The 20,262-nt window shown below is 39.4% G+C and overlaps 4 protein-coding genes across 4 annotated transcripts; 2 read left to right on the top strand and 2 right to left on the bottom strand.

The window, feature by feature from the left end:
- Positions 1–993: 993 nt before the first annotated feature.
- Positions 994–5,522, bottom strand: LOC147858273 (calmodulin-binding protein 60 D-like). Its single transcript, XM_087326870.1, has 8 exons — positions 4,963–5,522; positions 4,778–4,844; positions 4,078–4,136; positions 3,293–3,780; positions 3,044–3,204; positions 2,747–2,950; positions 2,452–2,662; positions 994–2,352 (listed from the first exon to the last, which is right to left on the bottom strand). Exons 1-8 carry the CDS (start codon positions 5,106–5,108, stop codon positions 1,739–1,741), a joined length of 1,950 nt encoding a protein of 649 aa, XP_087182996.1. The 5' UTR covers positions 5,109–5,522; the 3' UTR covers positions 994–1,738.
- Positions 5,523–7,002: 1,480 nt separating this feature from the next.
- Positions 7,003–9,533, bottom strand: LOC147858272 (pentatricopeptide repeat-containing protein At5g27110-like). The gene has a single exon (XM_087327592.1). The coding sequence runs from the start codon at positions 9,531–9,533 to the stop codon at positions 7,062–7,064; it is 2,472 nt and encodes an 823-aa protein (XP_087183718.1). The 3' UTR covers positions 7,003–7,061.
- Positions 9,534–10,290: 757 nt separating this feature from the next.
- Positions 10,291–14,050, top strand: DPB2 (DNA polymerase epsilon subunit B2). The gene is made up of 13 exons (XM_087327210.1): positions 10,291–10,503; positions 10,886–11,036; positions 11,624–11,777; positions 11,866–11,995; positions 12,098–12,177; positions 12,281–12,385; positions 12,460–12,540; positions 12,649–12,779; positions 12,876–12,970; positions 13,053–13,152; positions 13,264–13,378; positions 13,473–13,583; positions 13,677–14,050. The coding sequence occupies exons 1-13, from the start codon at positions 10,314–10,316 to the stop codon at positions 13,815–13,817; spliced, it is 1,584 nt and encodes a 527-aa protein (XP_087183336.1). The 5' UTR covers positions 10,291–10,313; the 3' UTR covers positions 13,818–14,050.
- Positions 14,051–14,892: 842 nt separating this feature from the next.
- LOC147858270 (Tetratricopeptide repeat (TPR)-like superfamily protein) lies at positions 14,893–17,504 on the top strand. The gene is made up of 2 exons (XM_087327663.1): positions 14,893–15,533; positions 16,530–17,504. Exons 1-2 carry the CDS (start codon positions 14,960–14,962, stop codon positions 17,360–17,362), a joined length of 1,407 nt encoding a protein of 468 aa, XP_087183789.1. The 5' UTR covers positions 14,893–14,959; the 3' UTR covers positions 17,363–17,504.
- The last annotated feature ends 2,758 nt before the right edge of the window (positions 17,505–20,262 follow it).

Below are 20,262 nucleotides of genomic sequence, written 5' to 3'. Positions count from 1 at the left end.
ACACAACTTGAACTTTGAAGATATCAACATTGGAATAGCCTAAGAACATGTGGTGCATATGCATTTTCAAAAGCAACAATGATAAATCACATACTTTCAAATAGTTCTCGGTAAGTTGGGTATGTTTTCTATTTATTTATTGATGTCCAAGAAATCTAGGACCACTACAAAAGGATCATGTTCTTATAGGTATGATTGATTAAGTACCCATTTTCTAATGATGAAAGTTCAATTTGATGACTTCTATGTAGCATTGGTCAAACTATAGCATTGGATTGATTAAGTAACCATTTTCTAATGATGAAAGTTCAATTTGATGACTTCTATGTAGCATTGGTCAAACTATAGCATTGGATTGATTAAGTTGCCATTTTCTAATGATGAAAGTTCAACTTGATGAATTCTATGTAGCATTGGTCAAACTATACCATCGTTATCCAACTTTGAGTTCTACAAGGATTATACTTCAGTCTATACAATTGTCAAACACCAAATGAAATATTACATCACTAAATGAACACTTGATGTGGTTTAGCTCTCCTTTTGATGGAACTATAGTTTATTCCCATGTACAAGTGTATTTGTTTATGTTAGTCAAGTTGATATGCAAAGCTGCTCTGTGAATAATCAATAGACTCTCAAGTATACCAAATGCATGAGTTCAATCATTCTAACAATGAATCTTACAAGCTCTTAATCACATTACTTGCTATTTGTCTCGAGCACAAAATGGCAAGAATGATTAAATTAAACACAACCAAAGTGGCAAATCAGAAGTGGGTTTTTGCTGATATTTTCAAGGTTACTAAGAATCACGGGACACAAGGATTAGTCCCTATTAGTCTATAATGACAACTTCATTTGATCAACCGCAAGGGTCCCCAATTGTGCATCAAGATTATGGCACAAGTACTAATTGGCACAGTAAATCACCATTGATGTCTTTGTAGGAACAACTCTGAGGGGAAGAGCATACATGCAAAAGCAGGGATCTTGACTTACAATAATTCTTCCTTGCTCCAAATGAAAACTAGCATGAGAATATGACATTCATATGCTTCCTTACGAACCAATATATTATTACAAATGAATGTGACAATCTGTATATGCAAAATGAGAGACCGATTCTCTTTAGAAAGCAATCAATATTATTGTAGAGATCACCCATTTGTATTTTATCATAAGTAAAGAACTCCAATGAGGCTTTGGTTAGCAGATCTATCTGTGCAACGTTAGATGCTCACTGAAGTCCTTCTGAACTATATGCTTCACACTTCTTGGTCAGCTTCATCATAAATAACCATCAATAAGTTTGTTCAGTTCTCATGTCAGTAAGTTGGTCTCCCCACTGACAAGCTCGAACTTTCAAAAAGGTTTCCCTTACTTCCATACCATGTAACGAATGATGAAAGAATATGTACCAGGCTCCTCATTTTAATCTGATCTTCCCATCAGCCATCAGGAGCAAACTTTGTTTTTTAAAATACACAATGTTACAGTCATCAGCTAATTACCTGGCAGTAGTTTTTCTCCATAAGTAGCTGTTGTTGTTAGACAGTATAATGATGGCTAGCTTATATTTTATCTTATGCAAACCCACACTCTACACCCCAGACATTGTCGAGATCAGAGAAGGATTTCATGGATACTGTTCAGTGATTCCTTATGATGCTATCTCAATGTTGATCTTCACTGTATATGAAGACATGGCACTTGTTGTAGACATTCAGATATCCCATTAGTCTTCAACCTGGGCTCGTTTAACTGCCTTGTCATTAACAATTTTTCTAATGAAGATGCCCCACCATAATGCTGCTTTGAGCTTCAGCCAACCTACATACGCCTTTCCAGACGAACGTCTACCATTTCCACCATATGACAAAGTGGGAGATAAGCCATAGCCTGGTATGTAAGGCTCCTCTTCATACAATCTGAAAGTTTCTGGGGCAGGGAAATATGATAACCGTAAGAGTTTCTGCATATCATCATTCCCCAACATCTCTTGTGTCATCGCACGGATATCCTCTTCCATGATACAATGGGTGGCATGCGTCATTGGGATCCGTTGCCATTCAACAGGGTTTGGTTGGTATGCTTGTTGTGACGTTGCAGCATATTGAAAACTATAAGATCTTGATAACATAGTAGTAGGGGATTCAATGGCAAGGCTGATCAGGGGAGCGTCGTTTCTAGTAAAAGATCCTTGAAGAGGCTGGTTTGACAATAGAAACTTCTGTGTGTCAGTTACAGTAATCAACATCTGATCATTATGGTTGATTGTGTGCTCTTGGCTGCCAATTTTTGGTGTGACATCTGTATTGTAGTCGTGATGCTGAAATGTAGCAGCATGTGCTGTAGTAACATGGAACTAGCTTAAATATTATATGCAAGCAATTTATGTGATTTCACTTCATAAATTGATGTCTGAAAATTTCTTTAGGAATTTTTTACCAATTGTATTTGCAGGCATATGTGAGGTTTGAAACTTTCTTGAGGGTTGTTCATTGAGGCCACTTGAGCTTCCAATCATTCTCACGCCCTCTTCCTCACTGAACATATTCATATGCTTACATGCAGTTTCAGTAGCAAGGGATCCACTATCACATTCTTTAACATTGTGCCAGTTTGCGTATGCCACCTTCACGAGCCTATGAACATGCACCTGTAGAAAAGAATCACAAGTAATTAAGAGTTTGTGAAGCATATGCTACAAAACTATTACTTATGTCTTAATGCAATACCCAACCTTTTCATTTTCTGTCAGAGATTCGGCAGACTTGTAGTGCCCACTGTAAGTCACACCCATAAGTTGGTAAATGTTATTAAAAATCACACAGATGTTACGTGCATTGTCTGCATTGAAGACATACACCTTGCGATTCAGGACACAAGTCTTTGCATGTTCAACTGTCCCATCCCACATCTTGTTTGACATACCACTACCAAGAATCTGCATAATAAAAACATGTATTTGCCATTTCTTTAAGCTTCTTTTCCGTAAGATTATTCATCTGATTCACATCGGAAAATTAAATAATATTACATTTCTCAAGTTTTGTTGATCCATCACATAGTTACGGAGAAAATCCTCTACAGTCTTAATACCATTCCTTTGAAGTTTCTTATGGAAAGCTCCATCTTTGCCTATCTTGTCTAATCTCCATACCTCATCGGCTAGAGCTGGTGGGTAATGTTTTTTGTAAACTGGCATTCAAAAGACAGATGTTGATGGCTGAATTGTGTATGGACAAGGAATAGAAGTATAACACAAAAGAGAGTAGCAAAGACTTACGTTCCCCTCTGTGGTCTTTGACAGTGAAAGCTTCTGTCTTGCACTCTTTGATTCGAATGCCTTCTAAGTATCCAGGTGAAACCCTAACACCAAGCCTGAACTTTCTGCTCCTGATCCAGCTCGAATTGTCTGTAAAGGTCAACTCACCCAATGTTCCAACCCCTTCTTTCAATGTCATACTCAAGTCCCCAGTAAGAAGCGGCCTCTTTCCATCACGTTCTCTCAAGACATGTTGTTCAAAATCCTCTGCTGTCCATATATAATCATTAGCAAAGTCCCCATCAAGAACCACCACTTCTAGCTTAGCCATAGATTCAGGTCCTGTTTTTACGACCCGGCCAGTGCTCACATCTTCAAGGACAACATGTATTGGTAAACCTTGATCCCCTTCTACTTTTCCACCAGTAAATAGAGGGAGTGAAATCTTATTCTTGAAAATAAGCCGCAAATCAGAAGAGCAGGGCTCCTGTATCTGCAGTGTAGAAGTTCTGGAAATGAAAAGAGATGCCTTGAGTCAGGAATGAACATGACCACAACATACCATAGCACACACAGTGATACAAGTTTCTGGGAAGTAAAAACAAGGATAATCGATGCTTGGTTTGTACCACCATTTCTCTCTCACTTGTTGATACACTTAGGGCTTTCTATTCTTTTAGACCAGTGTGAGATAATGTTGCAGCTTATGAGCAACCTCACAGACTAAAGAGCATCAGAGGCTACTATTTAATCAAATAATGCATTAATGGTAAGAATAAATTCTGTGCATTACATTCTGTACTCACCTTGACTCAAGCTTCTTGGGGATAATTCTTCCAAGGACACGTTCAACTTCCTCTCCAATCTGCAGTCAGACAGAGTTGAGTATTCCTGATGGCTAAAACAATTGTTAATTTCTTGACACCAAGAAGAAAAACATTATTTTGAATGAAACTAGTGCTACACATCGCAAGCTATAAGCAGTTCAGCATCCATTATCAGAAAATATGCTGCCTAGAATTTATGAACTATTTCAAGTTTCATGTGGTTTCCAGATACAAACGATGGACTTCCCTCCAGATGTTTAACCTCAAAACAAGTCACCGGTGTCCTTCCATGAACACAGGATGACACTTGGTGCAAGAAGAATAGTGATGGTTGGTGGATAAAGTGGGATTTTCATCTTTAGGTTACAGATTCCAATTGCAGGAATTTAGAACCCCATCACTCAAATAAATCATGTAGTTTTATCTATTGAGTGTTCACAAAATTTTCATATCAGAGACTAAAATATGCGTATCTCCAAAACTCGGTTTCAATATGAAAACCAATCCTTTAGCTCCCACTTCACCTCATACCAACAATAGGAGTATAAACCATAATCGCTCTCATTCAGTGACGACAAAATATCACTATTAGTTTCCACTACACCTAATATATCAGAACAATCACAACTGTTACATAAACACAATCACTTCCACCCAGAAAGCGTGCAAAATAGGTTACCACTTGGCGGAGAAAAGGTTCCAGAATTGAACATAGATTCTGCATTTTAACAGCCTCACGGATAACACTGCAAAATGAAAATTGAAAGGCATGAGTATTGATGCAATTTGATGATTTCTTAATGAAAATCATATAGCCAGATCAATAACCATCATATTGTGGATAGGACGGTGAAAATTTAGTACCTTGCAGGGCCTGGAAGCTTCGGTCGTTTCTCTTCTACTGGGTCAGTATCAGCATATCCATCTCTAGAAGTTTTTTCAAATGACCTTTTGGTCCCACTCATGTTCTCTGCTCGATGAGACTCTTGTTGATGATTATGCATAGCCATTGCAGCACCTAAGAATCTTAGCAGTGCAATTCAAACTCTTAGCAGTTTTTTATTTATTTATGTGCGTATAGGCGTGTGCAGCTTCAGATCGCAGCCAGAAGACCAACGGAGAGAAATGATTTACAACACAAGGCAAACTAGCGAATCTGGACTCCTGTTCACTGGTGTTTTGGGGTTTGGGGATGAGAAAGCAGATCAAAAGAGGAATGATATTGAATCGAAGCCTGATGAAAGGCAATCAATCCTAAAACCCTAGATCTTCCAACCCTCCTTCGATATGACGCATATACAAGGGAAAGGGAAGAATTCTGGGTTCGCAAAGGGAATCCAGAGAAAATTTCTCCCTCTCTTTATCTCGGTATGTCGATGTGACGCAAAACTTGGAAAGAATGAGAGGAAGTGGTGGTGTTCGTGGAAGCTTAGAGAGAGAGAGAGAGAGGAATCAATGGAGGGCTACTGTGACATTCAGGGTCGAAAAGAAGGAATCCGGGGGAATCCGCGTGGGTGGATATGGCGCTAGAAATACAGAGAATTGAGGGGGCCAATGGGAGCGATGGTGGGATCTTAAGACACAGAAAAAGGAGAAGGAGTCAATGGAATGGGGAAGGAGAAGGAGGGGAGGGCTTTACTTGAAAGAGTGAGGAAGCTCTGTTCTTTTCTACTACTACTACTACTACTATTACTATTGTTATTATTATCCTGCAGGGCTTTACACTACTGTATACACTTCATTCCTTTTAACTCTTCCATATCAAACAAAAAACTTGCCTCAGCAAATGCTACATGATCTTGTGTTTGTTAACAAAGAATCAACAATTACATACATAACATTCATCTTTCATAGCACCCATCCTCTACTACCTTTTGCATTTATGCCATAGCTTTAGAGACAACCAAGCTCTTCAATGTGCTCAGAAAGCATACATGTCTATTGTACCTTAAACATGTCTCTCTCTTGATGCTGTGTGCATTAATGTATTTTCCTTGGCCAGAGATAATTGACTGTGATCCTTTATTTATGAGACAGGGTAATGTACATCATAAATTTCATGCAAGCGAAATAGGTAAATGTTGATTGAAGGCCGATGGGATTTTATAACCCGAAAAGAATGATTACATGAAAATGAACAGAAGGGATATTTACATCCCTGCAGTTGACCCTAGAACTATTCAAAGACGAGGGTTAGGATATGCTGCTCATATCGTGTGAAACATAGTAAGCATGTAGAGACTGCTGGACTGAAAACTTTTGATGTCCAATATATATAGATCGGAAACTGATCCATTTTGCATTCCTACAATGTCTTGGCAAACCATTTTAACAGTTCCCACAATTTCTTTAACGTCCTTACGTATCAATTGGAGTCTGTTGGGCATACAAACAGTATCCTGGCAAACCATGTCCTTTTACCGGTTTTTACAATTTCATTAATGTTCTTTTCCATGCTTCACAATGCAAGTAAATCATGACATTTTAGCAAAGCATGTATGATGAATAGATCATTCCCATGGAAATTGGCTTTGTATTTGTGATGGCAGAGAAACTTTGATAGTAAGTCAGCAATTTGTCTCATGATTGCCCAGCATGTAATTCTTCCCTTAATCTTCCAGGATAGCTTTGACAATTGATAGCCCAAGTATCCATATCCTGAGCGCCATGTATTTTCACAGAGCTAGCTTGTCCACTCATGAGGCGTAGCTGAATGAACATTGCCACTCATGTAAAGCCAAGGATTCTGGTTGTTTGGCCAATCATGAGTCAAGAGATACTCGATGGAGATGTAGGGGGAGGGTTCCAGGGAATACAGGTAACTTTTGGATTTCTTCCGGCTTTGGGGAGCCTCGGAATAACTAGTGAATCACGTCCTTCTAGTGATCTTTTGCCCTTGCTTTAGAATGCTTTGTATGGCCAAAAACAATTGAGTAGCGTGTATATATATACATATCCTTGCATCATCTCACACACCATTGCCCAGCTTCTTCCAGAATGTTGTGTCTCATAGCTTCAATATTTTCTGCATCTTCTTTCATCCCTAGAGCTGCATACATGTTAGTCATAATGACATAAGCTGCAACACAACTCTTATCTAGATCCATCACCTTATCAAAAGCCAATCTCCCAAGCTTTAAATTCCCCCATTTTCTACAAGCACTTAACAATGCGAGCCATATTAAGGGACACTGAGAAGATGGCATAGTCTTAATCACTGACATTGCTTTAGGAAGATGACCAGCACATCCCAAAATAACGACCATGCAAGTATGATGCTCTATCTTGGGCAAGATACCATATCTTTGAATCATATTTGTGAACAACACTTGAACCTCATCCAAAAGTCCTGCCTGACTACACGCATTCAAAACACATAGAAAGGTGACTGCATCTGGAGATAGACCTTCGTCCTGCATAAGTTCAAAATACATCACTGCTTCATGGGCTAGACCCCTTTGGGCATACCCTGAAATTAGCACAGACCAGGAGACCATGTTTCGAATAGGAAGCTCCTCGAGCACTTGCTTCGCTTTTGCAAGCATACCACATTTGACATACATATCCACTAAAGCATTTCCAAGTTCAGTATCTTTCTCCAACAAACCCTTACTAACAAGCACATCATGAATCTGGGTGCCCTTGTCAATAGCTCCCACACTGCCACAGACCTTCAGAATGCTTGTGAAAGTTATGGTATTTGGGGAGAGACCATCATTTTCCATAGATTCAAAACAGTGGAGCGCTTTGTGATCTTGCCCCTGTTGAGCATATCCTGCAATTAATGTAGACCATGTTACTACGTTACGGATAGGGAGCTCTTCAAGAACTTGTTGGGCTGCTGCTAGCTCACCACATCTAGCATACATGTCCACTAGACCATTGCCAAGCATTACATCTTTCTCTAACATGTCTCTCCTGACAATCTCATAATGAATCTCTCTGCCCTTATCTATAGCTCTTACACTACCGCAAGCTTTTAATATGCAAGTGAAGGTGATTACACTCGGGGACAAACCCTCACTTTGCATTCTTTCAAAACAATCCATTGCTTCATGATCTTGCCTGCTCTGTGTATACCCTGTAATGAGAGCATTCCACGATACTAAGTTTCGAAGACAGAGTCCACAATGAACCTTATGTGCTTCGGTGAGCATACCAAATCTGGCATACATATCCACCAAAGAATTCCCGACTATAACACTCTCTTCTAGCAAACCCTTACTAATAATCAGATCATAGATTTGTTTCCCCTTTTCAATAGCCCCTGTGCTGCCACAAGCATTCAAGGCACAAGTGAAGGTGATTACATCTGGTGTCAGACCCTCATCTTGCATTCTTCCAAAGCAGTTCAATGCATCATGACCTTGTCCCTGTTGAGCATAACCTGCAATCAATGCCGACCAAGAGACTACATCATGTGCATAAAGTTCATTATGCACTTGTTGTGCTTCCATCATCAAACCACATTTGGCATACATGTCCACTAGAGCAGTACCAAGCACAACATTCTTCTCTAACAATCCATTAGCGACAATACTGTTGTGAACATGTTTACCTTTGTCAAAATCTCCAATGATTCCACAAGCTCTCAAGATGCAAGCAAAAGTGATCACATTCGGAGAGATACCCTCACTTTCCATTTGTACAAAACAGTCAATTGCTTCATGTCCTTGACCCTGTTGAGTGTACCCTGCAATTAGTGAAGACCAAGTGACTACATTTCGAACTGAAAGCTCTTCAACAACTTTTTTTGCTCTCAGAAGTGCACCACATTTTGTGTACATACTGACCAAAGCATTGCCAAGCTGAAGACTTTTGTCCATCCATCCCCTATTAATGATCTCATCATGAATCCATTGACCTTTCTCAATAGCTCCTATACAACCACACGCTTTCAAGATGCAAATGAACGTAGTTATACTCGGAGCAATGCCTTGCTTTTGCATTTGTTCAAAACATGCCATAGCTCCATGACCTTTACCACATTGTGTGTACCCTGAAATTAGAGCATTCCAAGAAACTACACTCTGAGAACATAGCTGATAATGCAGTCGGTGTGCTTTCCAAAGAATGCCACATTTTGCATACATATTCACTAAGGCGCTGGCTAGGTACGGGTTCTTTTGAAGTAACCCTTTCCTAATGATATCATCATGCAACTTGCTACCAGTGTGGAGATCCTTTCTCTCAGCACAAGCTCCCAGTAACTCCACAAAAACGAAACCATCTTCTTCCGGAGTTGTTGTGCTGCCAAAGTTTTGTTCAGGCTGAATTCTCTTCACTGCTGCAGTTGGGAGTACCATCATAGTTATTATTAAGACATAAAACACGAGAGTTGTAGTAGGATGGCTAAAACTGTAAACATATGCTTCAGCAGACCTACCAGCAACAACCACCACTTCCTCTCGTGGCTCTCCAATCATTGGAACCATAATAAGTAGACATTTAGAACTTGTTTGGGAAATGAATGTCTATGGAAATGTGTAAAAGGTCCGAGGGTTTGATCTTGTCGCAATGTCCTCCGGATCGGATCGGGCACACTCCGAACTCTTCATGGAAATCTTCGTAGTTTAGTTTTGATATCTATCGTACACACGCCAAATAATTCGCTCGTGAATACAAAAAAATGCCATTACGATTCCGATGCTCTGCCATTTCCCACAACACAAATGGTTGATATAACATGAAGAGATGTGTGTAATGTATATACATATTAGATGCTGAAATCACAAGGGCATATGTAGTAGTGCACATCGATGGGTTTGATACGCCCATAGTTATCAAGTTTGCACTACACATCAAACGTGTGGGGGTTTGTCCATAGATTATTCAATTTAGGAGGCATACATTGATCCTCCTCCCCATGGTGGTGGCACTAAGCACGGAAATTATCAGTTCATTAGTTTAGTGCATCATTTGGCCAATTCGCAAGCATGGCTATGAAAGCTAGTTTTGTGTGGAGATTTAGGGCTCGCTATGGGAGAGTACGCGCGATACATACATACATACATACATACTCACATACATATGTATATCCGTACATATATACATATGTACATACATACATAACATATATACATACATACATTATTACATACATACATTACATTACATAAATGATGTATGTACATAGACATGGGGGAATGGCGGGAAACTTCTTTGCTGTCCAAAAATCCTCAGAAAACAGACATTGAGACAGAGACAGAGCAGCCATGGCGCCTCCGACTGCACAGCAACGGATGAGGCGAGCGCAGCAGAAGCTGAGGCTCCGAGGCGTCACCCTCACCCTTGACGCCCTCAAATCTGTCGTCGCCTTCCTCTCCCGTTCCTCTTCATCTGATGCCAATGACGACGACGACGCCACTTTGGAGCAGATCGCACAGGAGCTCGATAAAATGTCGCGTATGAATATCACCACCAATTATGTATTGCTTTGATTTCCGTTTCTGATCTGCATATCTCCATGACTCCTCTTGTCTCCTCTCCCACCATTTTTCAGCTTCTTCTAGGAACGAAAGATCCCTCTTTTGGTCCAGAATTGAGTAGGTTGTTGCTATATGTGCTCGGTCCTTCAATGCCATGGCTGATGACCGCTCTCAGTTCGCTTCTCGTATTCCGTTCATCTGTGATCTTAGATTTCTTCATGCTGGTTTTCCCTCATCATATCTATGTTTCGTAGCTCGAAAGCTCTGTATGGTAGTGTGTTGCTGTTGCCAATTATCTCACTTTGCGTCTGTTTTTTTCCATTCAACTATGTTGTTTCTCATTGGTTTTTCCTTTGCAGTAAAACACAACGTCCTAAGTAAGGAAGCTATCGAGGAGGTGTTAGCATCCCTGACTGGGAGTCTCTATAAGGATCAGAAGGTCTTTCGTGTCATCAATGCCTTTGAAATCTCCAGGATGCGTTATGATCCCATACGAAAGCTTTTTTATAGGTAAAGTTCCTCATCTATCTGCTTTATTTGGTTGTGGAAATGGAATTAAACTGGTCAAGGAAAGGTAGCCTTTTAGGCATTCTAGTAGTTAATTGAATCCTCATCAGAGAGGCAGATTGTATTGGCTGCGTCTGTTTTTAGCAGGCGTTGAACAGGTCTTGACATAGTGACTTATGTTAGGAAGATGTAGACAATTGTGTTTTTCTCAGGCAAACAAAGGCCTCTTTCTTTCGTTGCATTCACATTGTCAATTTGTTTTGTTTGCGATAACTAGGGCTTATTGTGCTTTCAGGTGTTGCATTAGCTCAATCCTGAAGCGCACAGTCCCAATTTTTTCATCTTTGCGTCACCTTCTTTTTGTGACACATTGTGTTATTGGCAAGAAACGTCAATGTGAGGTTAAAACCTAGAGTCTTTCTAGTCTGAGTACAGATAGAGTGATCTACTGGTAACTTTGGTGTCACGCTGAAAGATTAGGGCACATGTATGCCTGCATGATCCTGCCTTGCCTGTGCCTATGTATGCGCTCTGTATTCCAGAAGATGGAATTTTGGTTCCATGTCTGATTTTTTATTTCTTCTGTCCAGATGTACTGGAGACCTGCCGATTCATGGGGATGCTCAGTCTAAGTCATCCCTTTATCGAGACCGTCTTCAACTTCTGCAGCAGAGGATTGTCCGAGACAAGCACTTTGCCAAGCCGGCATTCAACTTTGAGGGCACTCGAGCTGGAAGTTGTGAAGTGAGTCTTCCTCTAGAATGCTGTAATGTGGTTGCAGATCATGTGACTTTTCAATCTTGTGTGTGAATTATAAACCCTTAATGCACAGATGACACCAGTGCAATCTCTGATAGGCTGCGGTGGGAAGAGATGGGTGATGGGAGTGATATCGCAGCTTGAAGATGGAAGATTCTTCCTTGAGGATCTTACAGCCTCTATTCCAATTGATTTATCTCAAGCTATATCCTTGAATAAATGGTATTTGTGTGTCTAGGTTCACTACGATGTAAAATGTTAGCGCCCTTTTAAGGTTTTATGCAAATTCTTTAACTTTAGTCTACACAAGATTACGACAGGCCTGTTTGTTGAGAATACTATCATTGTTGCAGAGGGAGAGTTGCAAACAAATGGCACCTTCCAGGTAAGCTCCACGAAGTTAACGAAACGTCATTGCATTTAGCGAGGTCTGTTTTGGATTCTGTTTCAAATTTAAAATGCATAATTATCTCCTTTTGATCACTCAGGTGTTAACCTGTGGGTTTCCTCCACTGGAGAATAGAGATGTGTCCCTATCTGTTACTGCAGGATTGGACTTCTTCGGTGGAGGTTCTATAACTGCAGAAGAACGTGTATCCTTTCTTACCTTAGTTGCAAACAGTAGTTTAAACATGAATGAACTTCAACTTTCTTGACTAATCCTCAGAATCGTCTAGAGGAGGCTGAGAAGAAAGCCATCAATGACATGTTTGTCATTCTATCTGATATTTGGCTAGACAATGCTGAGGTTTGTTCCAAATATTGAGCAAAAGAGGCCATTGAAACTTCATGCGAGACATGGAGAATTGAAGGAAGTGTGTGATTTGATCTAAACCTCTGTTCCTGTGCAGAGCAGACATTTGAAAAGCTGACAATCATCTTTGATGGTTATGAGACAGTCGATGTGGTTCCATCTCTTTTCATATTCATGGGGAATTTCTGCTCGCACCCATGCAATTTGGCCTTCAATGACATTTCAGGCCTCCGGTAAATGGACTTGAATTGAAGTAATGTTGGTCTCATGAAAAAGAGGTAATCTGAGCATAACTCTAATAGAATGTTTTATTTTGTTTGTTTACAAAGGTCGCACTTCAATAAGCTTGGTGCAGTTATTGCTACTCATTCACGGATTAAGGAGACAAGCAAGTTTCTTTTCATTCCTGGTCCTGAGGATTTAGGTATAGCTACGCTCTATAGCTTACATGTGCATTTCCTTCTTATTCCCAGAGCACCAATTTTTGGATTACTGATCTATGACAGGACCAGCTGAAGTATTGCCAAGACCAGCTCTTCCAAAAATATTATCCAATGAAATCCATAAGCATCTCCCAGATGCCATTTTTTCCTCAAATCCTTGTAGGTCAGTTTGTAATGTTGTTTGTGAGATCTTTTACGTTGAATCATGGCACAATTCAGTATTTTTAGAATTTGTATATATATAATCTTACATCTACACTATGTTGACATACAGGTTAAGATTCTATGCCCAAGAGATTGTGTTATTTCGCAACGATTTGCTCTATAAAATGCGGAGATCATGTGTCCTTCCTCCTTCAGAAGAGGAAACAAGTGACCCGTTTGAGCATGTATGTGTTAGTGATGTTGTGATCATTAAATGTGTTTTCTATGTTCTATATAATTCTAGTGGGATGATATTACCAGTTGTGTGTTTTTGTACAGCTTGTAGCCACCATTGCCCATCAGAGTCATCTTTGCCCTTTGCCACTGACAACACAACCAATCAGTTGGAACCATGATCATACTCTTCGTCTTTACCCAACTCCACATACTGTAAGTACAATGAGAAGATTATATGTTCTCCCTAGTTCCTCCCGTTCTTCATTAGGTGCATAATGTTGTGTTTGGTTTGGTGATGATTGATAGGTTGTGCTTGCTGACTGTTCAGAGCAAAAAGTTTTCAAGTATTCGGGGTTGACTTGCATTAATCCAGGGTCATTTGCCAATGATGGTACTTTTATAGCATACCGCCCTTCCTCGAGAGAGGCCGAGCTATCCGCAATTTGACCTACTTCCATGTGACATGTTGTAATCTATCCAAATATGTGGAGGAAATACATATAAATAGCTCTTACCTTCTTTATACACAACTTTGAAATTAGATTAACTACATGCAGTGATGATTGTGGATCCTCTAAAGCTACTCCATTCCCTTCACTGCTCATTGTATTTGAAATCAAACAAATTGTAATCTTTTGTCAACGGTTCATCGAGTGTAAAGAGGTGGTTCTTTTATATTAGATGGATGTAATACAGCAGGTTTTTCTCCACTTTCAAGTTGGACAAAAAGATTCATTCTCATTATAACCTATCTTCTTTTTTATGTCAATTGATAACAGTTTTCTATCAAACCCTTGGTAGTGTACACATTTTGTTGATAAATCTAAGATCTTGTGTCCCTATAAGTTTGTTACCTTACCCCTTCGGACCAAATCAATTTCATTTGAAATAGGTTTTAGTTGAAACAATAAGATGGCTAAATGTTTTATGTGAGTGGGTAATGTTGGGAAAAACTCAATAATCATCAACTTACATAAATATGTACAATGCTTGATCTTCACCATCCACGCAATGCACTTTAAAATTTGTGTACAAAATGTTACAGCTATATGATTCTGAGCCCAGCTAGAAGAGGCCATTTGGTATCACGAGGGCTGAGAAGAGCGAAAAGTAGATGACCCAGACAGGGTAGTTGACTTGAGGTCATGATTTTGGCAGTATTTATGGGGAAATTGCTTTCCATCTTTTAAGCAATTAAGAACAATGCATATAAGTTAATATACATATCAAATCGTGATTAATCAAGGGGGTGACACTTCTTTATGTGGCAGGCAGTTAAAGAATTCAAGATTCTACGGAACAACCATTTTGTCGTAGATTAGGAAACTGAAAATAAAAGGTAGACTTGTAGCTTTCTTCGTTAGGGCGGCCAAACATACGGACGGGTGCTTCCAGAAGAAGCATGGGGTAGCAAATGGCCAGCCAAACAAACATATGGTCAGCTGCTCGGAAATGGCTGGGACAAGCAATCAACCATTTCTTCTTCTTCTCCTTCTTCTTCTCCTTCTCCTTCTCCTTCTTCTTGTTATGTACATACATACAACCAGAGGCTTCTTCCCTCCCGCACAAAGACAGACAGAGGGCCGGCCATGGCTATGGCCCCCGCCCCCGCCCCCGCCCTCCCCGAGCATGGAAGACGAGCTTTCCTGCACACCAGCGAAGGCTTCGATTCTCTCTGCTACAACGTCTCGGCTCTTCAAGACTTCGCTCGCCAGGGATCATGGCGATCTGTCGTAGATGCCGTCTCCCATGCCCGCAAGCTCTCCCTCCCTCATTACCCTCACGAACAGATCATCTACAACGCACACCTCCTCTTCTCCCTCTTCAAACTTCGCAGCTATGGCGATGCCTCGGTGGAACTCGAGGCTCTCTCCGACCTGGACGGTCCGCAGTATCAGTTCGAGAGCTTTCCTCAGATTTACCCTAACAGATCAGGCTCCATGATTCCTTTCGTCTTGAGATGGATCCATGCAGAGCTCCCTCACCGTATGGGACAATCTTCTGTAACCATGGAAAGACTTTATGCCCTTCACAATCATTGCAGAGAACGGATACATCGACTTGAATCTTTATCTGCTCCTTTGGAATATGAATTACAAGATAAATCTGTAGATCCTTCTTCTTTGCAACGTGTACCCCCCGCACCAAGTACAGCACAAATTGGTATGCTTTGTAAGCAAGTAAATAGCTGGGTCAACAAATTATTTGCATTTATTCATCCTCACACCGATCAGAGATGACATTTTTGCATTCATAATTATGTGGTAAATACCAACATTATTCCGTCCTTGGTCATGTTCTCCACCTAGTGTAGTAAACCATAGGTCGTATATCATGGCAGCTTATTCGTCCATATGGCATGGTAATGACACCACTCACTCATCAGAGATGATATTCAATGCCAACTAAACCCATTAAGTTATACAATCATGGCTTAATTGCAGCTAATCTGTATGGTTAGGATTCACATGTTGGAGGCAGTATAGTCATCATAGTAAACATTGTATGCTATCTTTTTGCATTAGCATATTTTCTACATATTTACTATCATTCATGACTTACAATTAATCGATATAAGGGAAATATAGATAATGACTGTAGGCAATTAGAAGAGTGGAGAAAAAATCAAGGATTTTCATATTCAGAGAGGTTGAAATACCTTTTGAAATACCTCTCGCAGGATTTACGTAAGCCAACCAGTGACCAGCCTCATCTAATATTCACGTAGATGAATGCAGAATCTCATTGTCAATGCACTCTTTTAATCATGATATGGGTTTTTCTCTCAAGCTCTCGTCTCTCTTATCAGGAATGTGAACTTGTAGTTCAAGAATAAGATGATAAAAAGCGAGTTGCAACTTGTTTTCCTTGTCTGATTTAGCTTTAGAAAATCTTAAAAGCTTGCTGTGCGATATATTTGTCATTGTAAACTGCAGCTTAGGTTCTGGCTGTCTAAGATTATAGTTGCAATTCTGTAAAACTCTTCAGCTTGATATATATCCACTTTTTTTATGCCGTAATACCAGGCGTCATTCATTATTTCCCTCGTACTGAAAACTTTTTTGATTATCAAGATATTATAAAAAATTTATTCGAGTACTTTATGACAATGCTGCATAGATGTTCTACATTTTCATTGTAGTCAGTTTAAATGTCCAGATTATTCAGTTGCTCCAAAAATCGAGGCAATGACAATACAGTCTATGGATGGCAACATTGAGGTTGGAAAAGAAAAAACCCAAGAAATGAAGCCTATTCAAGGCGTGAATTCAGCCAGTAATTATGAGGCTGAGGCAGAGTCAGATAATGAATTTGGGGACTTTGTCTCTGAAATGAGTACAGCCCTAAATGATGTGGAGGAAACTGCAGGCCGAAACAGTGATGATAACCTGAAACGCTGGAAGCAACGGCAAGAATTTGTCATCAGTTGTATTATAAGTCATCATTTGAACCAGAAGGACTTTATGTTGGTTTTGAAATGGTTCAAGCAGCTCTTATCAAATCATCCTTCGGATCCTTTTTTGTGCTCCAAACTTGGGTATGTTCTAATGCAACTCGGAGATCTAAACAGTGCAAGTCAAGTGTTTGCAGAAGTTGAAAGAATAGTGGATGAAACGAGTGGCCCACATTCATCACATTTGAAAGGTCTGGTTTGTCGAAATCGAGGCATGAAACTTGTTGCTCTTAAGCAGTACAATGAAGCTATCAAGGAATTTGATGCAGCCCTTGCAATAGACCCAGTAGATATTATTTCAGCAAATAACAAAGCATTATGCAGTATGTACTCAAGAGATCTGATTGGATCAACAAAAGCACTTGAGAGTATACTTGATAAGGCTCCACTGCTTGCCCTAAATGAGAGCTTAGTTTTGAACCTTTGTAGCATGTATGAATTGGCTTTTGTGCACAACCACCACACAAAGAAGAATCTTAGTGATTGGATCCAACAGGTTGCACCCGCTGATTTTGATATTAGCTGTACTCGATTGTGAACTCATTCATATAATTGTGGCCATTCTTTCCTTAATTGGATGGGGCCTCTTCATGTTCTCCAGGACAGAGGCTATCGTTTAGATAAGCAGAAACTTCGACTCTGGTTCTAATAATTAAATACTTCATGGTGCTTCTGTATTATGACCATGCCAAGGCTCATAGATATGTCTTATTAAATTAACTGATCCTTGTTCAGAAATTCATTTTGTTCTAATACAGTAAATCCATGATTTGAACTGGCTAGAGAACACCTCAGAAATGTATCAATGCAATAGACACCAAATCAGTAAATGCTCATTCAATCCATATATTACCTCTGTAGAATCCATAACCTATTCCTATTGTGGGAGAATACTTGAGTCCACAACACAATATCCTAGAATAAAAAAACCTTTGATGTCATGAATATCAAGCTTAACTAGTGGTAGGCCCCAATATCACAAGAACCATTTCATGGATCAATTTCAGAAATTATTGAATGGCTTGGTGGTTCACACCATAGCATCAAAGTCATTATTTTGAGAGATCCTAATTTCAATCTTTGCCATGGGCTAGGCCTTGGAAGTAGTTTTTGTGGATATTAAAAATCTATCTATAGATCTCTCTCTAGACACACCTGCACCATTCGGCCTCTTCCTTGATGAAGCAGAAAACCAAAGAAGAACCAAAGGCCCTCGGATGCCAGGTTTCATAGCAACTCGACGTGGCGTGAAGCAATTAAGAAAATAAGGGAACGTGAACTACACCGTCTAGAAGCCATGGTTGGGGTACCTTCTACACCGGGACCATGGGTCACACCCACATTGAAACCCTTTGACCTCCCAATTCTTTTCGACAGGTTTGGATGGAAATGGAACTAGGCCTAGTACAAAGTCATTTCCTTTATGGAATGTGTTACATCATATCACGTTTTGTACAATACTAGAACTCTTTTAGGTTAAGTTCCATTTTTATTTTTGATGATTGGGTAAATACATTCTCTCTCTCTCTCTCTCTCTCAACACCCTCGCATAAATTTTAAACAATCCTTGCATTAACCTTCGAGGATCACATGAAAAGCTTGGGTAAACAAATGGATGCTAGATCTGTCAAAATGTTATAAAAATTTGGACACATCACACTTGCTACGTCAATAAATTCCTACATGAACGAGGCTTTTTTTCAACACCAATGTATCACAAATTGGAAAAGTTAGGAAGCTCATGGCACATTATAATGCATATGTCTCACCAAGCTACAAAATCATCTCCTTTGAACAAAGAAAGTACATTGATTGATACATGCTAGAGCCCATCTTTTTCGGCCATCCACACCATTGGGTCAATACAACTAGGTGCACAATTTCTTCAATCGAATACATCACACAAAAATTGAGTCTCATTGACAATGCATATTTTGCCATAAATCAATTCAAGAATTATCATACCTTCATACAATGTGCTCCATTAGACCATGTTTGAATTTGGTTTCCACATATTATCGACCCGATCCACTTCTATACACATTACTCAACCATAATGCGCTATCTAGATTGAAATGTTTAATAGTAAAATGCTTGAACGTAGAGAGTTGCTACTCAGCTCCCCACATTGAAAAGATGATACACTATTGATCATGTATGTCCTATTGAACTCCAAGAACGATAATGAAATCTTTATCTATCACACACACTCACAGTCGTTCTATGCTTTGTATCAACAATTATGATAATTTAGAGCCTTTCAAAGAGAAAAAAAATTTAGATTTCAAAAATAGGTGGGAGAAAGATTAACTTATTTTAAGAGTCTAAAATGCATATGAGACCAAACAAGAGATTAATCAGAATAACAAACCAAAATCAATAAGTAAATTAATAAAATTGCTTAAGGTACCAAATAATCCCAGTAGTTGAATACTTCTTACTCCAACATGACTTTTGATGGACAGAACTTTCTAACTTCATGAGGTCTCCAACATGCACTAATCCAAGATGGTGAGGTCTCGGAAGAATCTTTAGTGTCAAATGATAACCACCTTGATTTGTTGCTATCAAACTTAATGGTGTTGTGGTCTAGACAAACATGGTCTATATGCATAACGAATTGATTTTGTCCAATTTATTGTAACAAGCTAGTTCCAAACACTCTTGTGGGAATCCTACATGTATAGCCCTTGGCTAACTAGTAAAATTAGGAGTAACAGAGCTAAGGAAAGACATGACAGTTCTTTGTTACTAAATTGTTGTGGTATATCATCGTCTTTCACTAACTTTTCATTGTGGTTTCCAGCAAGAAAAAGAAGAGCGTGAAAGAGACTCAAGTATAGTTATGATAGAAAAGCATGGAAGAATCATAATGGAGTAATAGTAATGTTGATTTGTTGAAAAACTTAATTTTAATATCAAATCTGACAAACGGTTGCTTACAAAACTCATCTTCTTGTTGCACTCGGGATTGCATTAAGTGCCATTTTTACCTCCCATGTACAAATAAGTAAGCACGATTTAAAGAAAGACCAAATGTAAGACGAACCTTCACAGATAATGATCATTGAAGATGGTGGGTTACAATCAAAAGCTTCAATCATTCATACCTGACTATTACACAACCACTATGATTGCAGAGTGTAAAGAAGCCATACTTGTCACCAATCTAGTATGCTGAATTCAAGAGAGGATGACAGTCTAGGATACTCAATAACTAGCGCACATTCAGAAGCTTCTCTATTTGCTTGATCACCATACAATAATAACATGATGTGCATTCATGAACTGTTCATAAGAAGTGCATCTTCTTTTCAACTTAATCTTCTACATGTTCGTATGACCAACAAAATTTAATCCCTATGTTAGCTTCACAAGGCTTCTATGAAACTCCTCTAGTAGGGTCTTCACAATCTTTCTACCAATTATGATTAATCT

This window comes from Azolla caroliniana, unplaced genomic scaffold (assembly GCF_043228905.1).
Source record: "Azolla caroliniana isolate FFs.n. ecotype wild unplaced genomic scaffold, voAzoCaro1.0.p SCAF_11, whole genome shotgun sequence".
Lineage (NCBI taxonomy): Eukaryota > Viridiplantae > Streptophyta > Polypodiopsida > Salviniales > Salviniaceae > Azolla > Azolla caroliniana.
Note: the sequence above shows the minus strand (reverse complement) of the source record. Positions and strands in the feature narration are given on the sequence as shown.

Excerpts from the sequence above, each read along its gene's own strand:
- LOC147858273 (XM_087326870.1), bottom strand. The coding sequence starts at position 5,108 with ATGGCTATGCATAATCATCAACAAGAGTCTCATCGAGCAGAGAACATG. Across the intron at positions 3,205-3,292 it reads CAAAGACCACAGAGGGGAAC|TTTACAAAAAACATTACCCA; the intron begins GTAAGTCTTTGC and ends TTTGAATGCCAG. Across the intron at positions 2,663-2,746 it reads CTCTGACAGAAAATGAAAAG|GTGCATGTTCATAGGCTCGT; the intron begins GTTGGGTATTGC and ends TCTTTTCTACAG.
- LOC147858272 (XM_087327592.1), bottom strand. The coding sequence starts at position 9,533 with ATGGTTCCAATGATTGGAGAGCCACGAGAGGAAGTGGTGGTTGTTGCT.
- DPB2 (XM_087327210.1), top strand. The coding sequence starts at position 10,314 with ATGGCGCCTCCGACTGCACAGCAACGGATGAGGCGAGCGCAGCAGAAG. Across the intron at positions 11,037-11,623 it reads ATACGAAAGCTTTTTTATAG|ATGTACTGGAGACCTGCCGA; the intron begins GTAAAGTTCCTC and ends TCTTCTGTCCAG. Across the intron at positions 11,996-12,097 it reads TCCAATTGATTTATCTCAAG|ACAAGATTACGACAGGCCTG; the intron begins CTATATCCTTGA and ends ACTTTAGTCTAC.
- LOC147858270 (XM_087327663.1), top strand. The coding sequence starts at position 14,960 with ATGGCTATGGCCCCCGCCCCCGCCCCCGCCCTCCCCGAGCATGGAAGA. Across the intron at positions 15,534-16,529 it reads ACCAAGTACAGCACAAATTG|ATTATTCAGTTGCTCCAAAA; the intron begins GTATGCTTTGTA and ends TTAAATGTCCAG.